Raw genomic sequence first — 8,301 nt, 5'->3', positions numbered from 1 at the left:
ATGGGGACCTTTTAGAATCACTGTTTTTTGGCACAGACCTTCGTCCCCACCTGCTCGCCAGCCTAGCCTTGGCCCCTCCCCTGTCCTACCGCTCCCTCCCCCGGCCCACTCATGGCTCCTTCCGTGCTTGCCTTGGATCCTTCCCTGGTTGGGTCTGAGGCGGAGAGAGTGTGACTTGCTCAAGGGAGGTGGGTGGCTCAGAGGAGAAGGAGGAGGCACCCTGGAGGGCAGAGATGGTGCCTGACACCGGCTCTGCCGGTCCCTCCCTCCATCCCTCCCCGCCTGAATCACCACCAAACAGAGAGGAGGAAAAGGAGGAGGACGGAGGCAAGGCCGGGAGGGGGGAGTGCAGACACCAAAGAATGAAGCTGGGAGGAGGAGGATGGGGGGAGACTTTTTTTTAAAAAAAAAAACCTAATTGCAAAATTGATAGAATGACATAGCAGCTTCTTGTTTCTTTTACGCTTAGTTTTATTATTATTTTTTAAAAGACCCAAAAAGGCAGCACTGACAATGTGTATGACATCTTTGGGGATGGATGACCCCCCCTGCCATTTGTCCCTCCTTTTTAAAAAAAATCAATTCTGATCTGGTGTTCCCACTGTTAGGAATTGTGTCAGAATCAATTTTTGCCAAAAGAACCACCAAAATCCAGCTACCAAAATACCCTGGACTGTTGGTCTTTGCCCCGCGTTTTTTCCATCGGAATCAATCCAATGAGGACTGGGATTGATTTCCAGTGGGAACCAGGGGCACATACATTGAATCAGGATTCGAGGCCTTTCCCAGTGGGAATGACCTTGGTAATTATAGTTTCTTCTGGCACCACAGCTTTCTGACAGAGAAGGCTAAATGTCTCACAAAACTGTATTCCCCAGAATTCCCTAGCATTGAGCCAGGGCAGCGAAGACAGTCTCAAACTGGATTATTTCTGCAATGTGTTGAAAAACCTGCATTTGCAGGATTTTTTTCAGATGACGTTTGCATGAAAGAGAAATAACATGAAAATAACCCAAATGCAAAGTCTTCAAAACCAGCTCCTTTTTACTTTCGCTAAATTCTGAAAGTACAAAGGACCTTTCTGTTTCAATTATTTTCGTGTCATTTCATCTGACAAACAACACTCAGATTTTAAAATCTTGTTTCTGCATGGGATTTTACCAATTCACCCTCCATGTGATAAACTCCTAAGAGGTGATAAGAGTTATAAACAAAATCATAGAAATATAACTGGAATTTGGTTTGGCACTGCTACTGGAACTTAATGGAAGATACTTCACCCATATAATTTAACACATTAAATGAAATGAAATAAACTGAATGTTAAAATTAACTTAATACTGAACAGGAAGCAACTTTATTTAAACTGAAGCCCCAGTATTGTCATTAACTGAGGGCTGGATAGTCAGGTTTTCTGACAGTACTCTTATGTTAACATATTTGATTACTGCTTTAACAGCGGCCTCTAGTGCTCTGTCTGCCCTGCTTCAATTTATGGAGAGCTTTTAAGGGTGCAATGACAGATGTTCAGCACATGGGCTTGAAGCTTTGCTTTACGATTGTTCTGAAAACTGAATTTAGTTCTTGTAATTGCCAGGGGCAGATTAGGTCTCAGTCTTCAGAATTATAAGGAAACAACTGTCACAGATAAACTAGTGCTATCCTTTTAAAATGCGAATCAACATTACTTTTAAATGTTTGTAAGGCTTAACACTACAGTCATGCTGATCCAGCTTTTGTGCAAACTTGCAAGAATACCATTGCTGTAGTTTAAGTCTCTCTTGCTGCAATCCTATACTTGTTTATTTGGAAGTACGTGCGTCCCTCTATGCTCAATAGATCAGACTCCTTAATAAGTGTAAGTAAGATTATATCCCTGATGGTATATTTGGGCTTGCATTTTAATAATCAAAGCCCAGCTTCAGCCAAAATATTCAGGAATGATATCCTTTTTAAAAAAGATAAACATATTTAGCACCTATGGGTCATAAACTCTTACAAAACATAATTTAATTTTGAAGGAAAAAAATTGTAGCACCCTTAATTTCATTGACAAGTGATAAATCTTCAAATTGCTTGTCTTTTTAAATTATAAATCTTTTTCACAGGTAGTTCCAGATTAAATGCTGGGATATAATTCACATCAGTGTGTGGCTGTACATTATTAGTGACTGAGAGTCTGCCAGATACTGAAGATGAATGGTTCTTTCATTTATAAAAACAAAGGTGTTCTCTGAAAAAGTAAGATTTTAATTTTCCAAGTGCAATGATAAAACAAGAAAGAAATGATTTGTTGTATGACTAGGTGCTGGTAGTGTCAAAAATGGCCCTTCACCTGTATAAATAGTACCAGAGCTGGGAAATGTTCTTTTTTTGGATTACAGTTCCCAGAATCCCATAGCATACTGTCCAACTGTCACAGTTTGGCAAGGACAGTCTCAATTAATCTTCTGTTGTCCCACTTTTTCAGCCCTGGCATGTTTTTGATATTCAGTGGGGTATAAATATTTTAACAAATAAAATGTTAAATATAGATTTACAAACACAAAGCTTCTTATCTCCAAAGCCCCTCTGTTTAATCTAGGGGTGAGTAAAATGTGATTCTGTGTGTAGCAGTGGTTCCCAAACTTTGGTTCTCCAGAAGTTTTGGACTTCAAATCCCAGAAGCCCCACTCTGCATGGCCAATGATCAGGAATTCAGGGCGTTGGCATTCAAAACATCTGGAAGACCAAAGTTTAGGAATCACTGTATAGCTATTTCTGCCTTTACATCCAGCTCCCCTTTCTCTCCTTGCTATCTGTCTTCTGTCTAGCTCTAGCTGGATGTTTTCCAACAGCATCAGCACTGGGAGGAGAGTGAAGGAGGACTGAATAAATCACAGACTTTGGAAGTCAGATTGCAGCAGTGTATTTGCTGGAAACAATGCTATAGAGCTTGGGTTGGGAAATAGTGAAATTTTACTCTAGCAGATCCTACTGTAATAGTGTGTGGCCACCTAAACAGGTATGGTAAACAGCAGCTGCCTCCAGAATCCCTTATTAAACATGCATGAAGGGCAACCAAAGAGAAAATGACAGAAAGATCATAATCTTACCTCACCAGCTATTCCCAAGCATGTTAAAGAAGCATATTTGAATCCTAAGAAAAGTAGAGGCTATTAAAATAAGAAGTCACTCCTGGATTTTTAAAGCAGATTTCAAGCAGGGTGACTAGAGTCCTACATTTCAACCTTCTGTCCAGGAGGAATTTCAAAATGTCCTCTATTTTGAGCATGACTAAGAAGCATGAATTTTACATTTCTATTAGTGTTTTTCTACTACTAGCTTTTCTTTTGTAATATCCTACATTTTTCTTAAATGTTCTACTTTTTGCAATCCCTTGTCTTCCTCTGCGATTAGGACTTCTGGTCACTCTGGTTTCATGTAGCCTCTGAAAGGTTCAATATGTTTTTGTTCACTTATGCAAGCCTTACCTGATTTGTTTCATTTCACATGGACATATAATTACATATGCACATGTTTTGGATTAAAAATAGCTGAAATATGTTGAACTGCTCTTCATTTCTGTCATGCTGGATCCTCTCCCTATTCTTTCCATGTTATTTTTACTTCTGGTATCAAATTTTCAGTTAAAGAAAGAACACATCTGCTTTGTTAACTGAGCTATACAGTGGGCTCTTGGGATCTGCTGGGGTTTGGTTCTAGGATGCCCAGTGGATACCAAAATCTGTGGGTGCTCAAGTCCCATTAAATACAAAGGCATAGTGAAATGGTGTCCCCTATATAAAATAGCAAAATCTAAGTTTGCTTTTTGGAATAGTTTCAAGCCGTGGATGGTTGAATCCATCGATAAAGAATCCGTTGATATGCAGGGCTGACTGTATTTGTAACTGGGACTTGCTTAAATATGCCTGACATTTACCTATAATTTTTCACATGGAACCATACACAAACTCAGACCTGCAGCAAGCAAACTGTGCATGTTCTGCTCATGACCACATAATTCCTTACCTTGTTATTACTGGATAAAACAAAAGATGCATTTAAATAGTTATACCACTGTTAGTACATCTGTCCCATTTCTTTGTCCCCTAATTAATTGTTTTCATCTATTTTTCCCCCAGCAGTACTTAAAGCCAATACAGTATAGATGTTTCATCAGATTGAATTAGAATTCTATTGAACACAGTGTCCTTTCAATCTATATGAAGGTATAATCTCCCAGCTAGCATGGCCATAGGCAAGTGGGCAGGGGGGACTGGGAGTTATAGTCCAAAAAGTAACTTCCACAATCTTTTATCTGTTTTTAATAGTACCTATAGACCAGCTTTTCCCAAACTGCCATCCTCCATTCTGGACTATAGCTCCCATCATTCCCAGTCAACATTCTGTGTTACCTGAAATGCCAGGGGATGTAGTCAAACACATATAAAGAGCATCTTCCACATAATGTCTGTGGAGGAAACACAAGAACTCCATCCTATAAACAAGCGATAGGCAACTACTGGCCTTCCAGACTGCAATTCCCATCATCCCTCTACATTGGCTATGCTGCCTACAATTGACATTTAGCAACATCTGAAAGGCCACAAGTTACACAGTCCTGATATAAAGTGCATGCATTGGAAAGAGGGAGTCAGTACTATTTAGCTAGACAGTAATAACTTTACAATTGATATAGTAAGTGGGAGTTTCCATGCAACTACACCAGAAGGAAGAGAGTACATTAAGCAGCAACCAGACACCTGTCAATTCCTGAGATTCTTGCAAACAATGCTGGACAGGGTGGACCTAGTCTACAGCACATGCTGGGGATCACTTTCCATAGATTATTTATGAACTGTTACGATATCCAAGTGAGCCCACTGTATATTTTTGGAAGTGATCTGGTGATCATTGGTAACCTTTTGAAGAGAAAACATGCAAACAGAAAGGCAGAATAGCATGCACCTGTATTTACCTTTATTTAAGGAAGTTTATTAGCCCATTCTGTAGAAATCAAAAACATTTTGGAGCAACACTGTATAGAGTAGCATAGAAATTAGATAATGAGATACTAACTTTGCAACACAAGTCACAGAATTTTATATCATATATAGGAGGCAAGGCCTGTTCAACTTGTTACCTCCTAAGGGGAGTACAAAAGAAGCGCTTTCATTTCAAAACAAGAGAAACATTGCATATTCAAACAGGACTGGGACTGAGGTAAGGATGACTTACTTCCCAGATGTGAATTCAGCCTTAGTCCACCTTAGCCATATACTCTGGTGTGGAAAGCACTTGACAATCAGGGCTGGCCCCAGCATCAGACAGACTGAGACAACTGCCTTATGCAGCATGGAGGCAGTAGTGGTGGCAGCCTCCTGTCTGTTGCTTATAAACTTTCCAGCTGTTGTTCTCTCTTGGATAATACAGCTGTGTGCAGAACACATCTTTTCTAGATCCGTTGCTGTTATCAAAGTTGTCGTGTCCTGCCTCCAGGACCCCAGTGCAGACTCTGATACATACAATGAGTACTCAGAGAGACAAGCCGACAGGGAGACCTGCCAGTGCCTGAGACAGAGGGTGAGACTCCTCAGCAGCCACAGCTTTCTGTTGTGAACACAGGCAGAGATACAGACCTAGCAAAACCTATCCCAGCAGAGTGTCATTGAGAGATGGAGGGGTGGAGACACTCTGAGAGTTTACATCTAAAATGCTCAGCATTCAAACAGCACCTGTGGGACTCTGCCAGACCTTAACTATCCCAGCACCTCCCTCAGGAAATTGTTTCTGGCAATTGTCCTCCATGGTTGAAGCAACAGTCATGCCTCATGTTCCTGCTCATGCTGCCTTGCTTTGTTTATTGACTACGCTCTTGGATCTCCCATTGGCCTGTTGGATTTATCGCTGGACTGTGTATGACTTGGTTGAACTGACTTTGCTGCTTTTACTTCCTTGATGGTGGGCCACCCTTCTCCCTGTGTTTCCTTAGGGCTCCATAGCTTCCTCCACTCCCTTTCTGAGGATCTGTTCTTGCTGAGACCCAAACAAGACAAAGCTCCAGACTGCTTCTGTCCATGGACTGGAGTAGGGGTGGGGGCATCTTGTATTTCACCTCAGGCATCAAAATATCAGGAGCTGACAATGCTTCTGCCCCTGTGGACAGCAAAATCTAAAGGATTACTGGGACCTTCAAGTGCCTCCTTTGATAGCTGGGGTTGGTGGGTATAGCTCTGAACTGAGGTCTGCACCGTATGGCCATCTTTAAAACGTACCAGTCAATTAAAATATTCCATCTGAATGCTTATATGGATGTTATAAAATTTCTAAGACTGCTAGGTAATTATGATGATATTAATTCAATTGACATTTTGTGATAATTTTTTAAAGAGTATCTAAAGTAGACCAGGCCTTGTGTTTTGTGATGGAGGTTGAGAAAACCCACTGCCTTCATGTTCTCCACAAATTTGACTTGAAATAAAATTTTGGTTACATTGTATCTCACTGTTAGGAGTCATTTCACAGGTTATCAAGTCATCATCCAAAGCTGCATATTCTTCCAAAGATAAGACTGTTGGAAATTGTACTCCTGCAGCCAGTGCATACGCAGTCAAACTGAAGCTAATTTCAACTTCTGCATCTACATCAGCCTTTTCCCCAGAGCCTGATTTAAACCCTGCTTCAATATAACTGTTAATAATTGTCCCTGAGGATACAGCCCTCCAACAAAGCTGCAACATATCAAGGGCATTAAGCAGAGTCACTGAGAATTCCTTGCCACTGTCTACACAGTCTATAAATTTCTTGAAAAGAAGAGATCGATATCTGATTTTCAGATTCTTAATAATACCATGTTTCATAGCTGCAAATCTAGAAGGGGAACAAGAAGGAAAGCATACAAGTCTGATACACTTTAAATTCTTTACCTCTGGAAAATCTGGGAAAGGGTCCACAAAAATAACGACGTGACGCTTCTGTGTTTGAAACTTCATATCAAGCTTGCTCAGCCATTGTTCAAACATATCTGAAGTCTTCCATGGCATAGCACTGGACTGGTATTTTACAAGAGGTGACTTTGTACTCTGAAAGCTATAGGGAGTTTTGTTTTTTCCAATGACAAGCAAAGGAAGTTTCTCAGAGGCATCCATGTTTGCACCAACCACAAGAGTTATCTTTTCCTTGCTCACTTTTCCCACGGAGCATGTTTCTCCTTTAAAAACAAATGTATGACTAGGTACCATCTGATAAAACAATCTTGTCTCTTTCATGTTAAATATATCATTTGGCTGATATATCTTTAAATAGTAAGGCAGAATACTTTGATGCCAAACTGTTAATGCATCCACTGTAGTAACAGTGGTCAGAGTAGTTGCATTAGCTGCTACCGACTGAGATCTGAATGCTAATCCATACCTTGATTTAAAGCGATCTAGCCAGCCATTGCTGCATTTGAAATCATGATGTCCAAGTTTCTCTGCAAAATAATTGGCCTTGATGCGTAGCAAGGGTCCATTTATTCGCACATTTGAACACTGAGCCATTTGGTACCACTTCACCAAAGCTTCTTCCAGATCAGTATAATGTGCCATCCTTAACCTTTTTCTTTTAGGGTCAAATGGCAAAGATTCAAATGCTTCTAAAATGTTATCTTTGTTCTTCATAATGGAATACAAGGAGTTTCTCTTTATGCCATATTTTTCTGCAATCTCTGTCTTCTTGCCATTTTCTATGGTGGTTATTATGGCAATTTTGTCCTGGATTGTTAAACTTGTCTTCTTTCTTGCCACAGGTGAAAGAGTAGGAACATCTGAAGGCTCTGCCATCCTATAGTCAGAACTCTTGGGAAGGCTCAAATGCATACAGATACATTTGCTTGGTCACCTTGCTATCACCAATGGCTTTAATTAGATTGACTTTCAAGTCAGCGTGCTGGAGTCACACTAAAATAAATACACGTCACACTGTTAGACTGGCAGTGCCATTAATATGTTTTTGCATATCATAAGTACACAGAAATATGATCTTCTAGCATTGTTGCCTAATAAGAATAATTTATTAAATTCTCCAAGGTAATCTCAAGCATGCTTTTACAGTAATTTAGTAATACTTCTGCAACCTCCTATCAGAATAAAAGCTATATTATTTGAAAACGTTTTTAATATTGCTGTTTTATTTCCAGAGTTCAGTTGACTGATGTTCTATTTGTTACCCTAGCTCCATTTTAAAATGTATCACTGGCACCCTACCCAGTGTGTGTTTCTCTTTTTACCGGTGTAAGCCTGCCTTTGAGTTATAACTGCATACCCTCCAACATTTCAC

At 40.1% G+C, this 8,301-nt stretch overlaps 1 protein-coding gene across 1 annotated transcript; it reads right to left on the bottom strand.

The window, feature by feature from the left end:
• Positions 1-6,205: 6,205 nt before the first annotated feature.
• Positions 6,206-7,916, bottom strand: TIGD4 (tigger transposable element derived 4). Its single transcript, XM_042470330.1, has one exon. It carries the CDS (start codon positions 7,839-7,841, stop codon positions 6,378-6,380), a length of 1,464 nt encoding a protein of 487 aa, XP_042326264.1. The 5' UTR covers positions 7,842-7,916; the 3' UTR covers positions 6,206-6,377.
• Positions 7,917-8,301: the final 385 nt, after the last annotated feature.

This window comes from Sceloporus undulatus, chromosome 5, assembly GCF_019175285.1.
Source record: "Sceloporus undulatus isolate JIND9_A2432 ecotype Alabama chromosome 5, SceUnd_v1.1, whole genome shotgun sequence".
Taxonomy (NCBI): Eukaryota; Metazoa; Chordata; class Lepidosauria; order Squamata; family Phrynosomatidae; genus Sceloporus; species Sceloporus undulatus.
Note: the sequence above shows the minus strand (reverse complement) of the source record. Positions and strands in the feature narration are given on the sequence as shown.

Excerpts from the sequence above, each read along its gene's own strand:
- TIGD4 (XM_042470330.1), bottom strand. The coding sequence starts at position 7,841 with ATGCATTTGAGCCTTCCCAAGAGTTCTGACTATAGGATGGCAGAGCCT.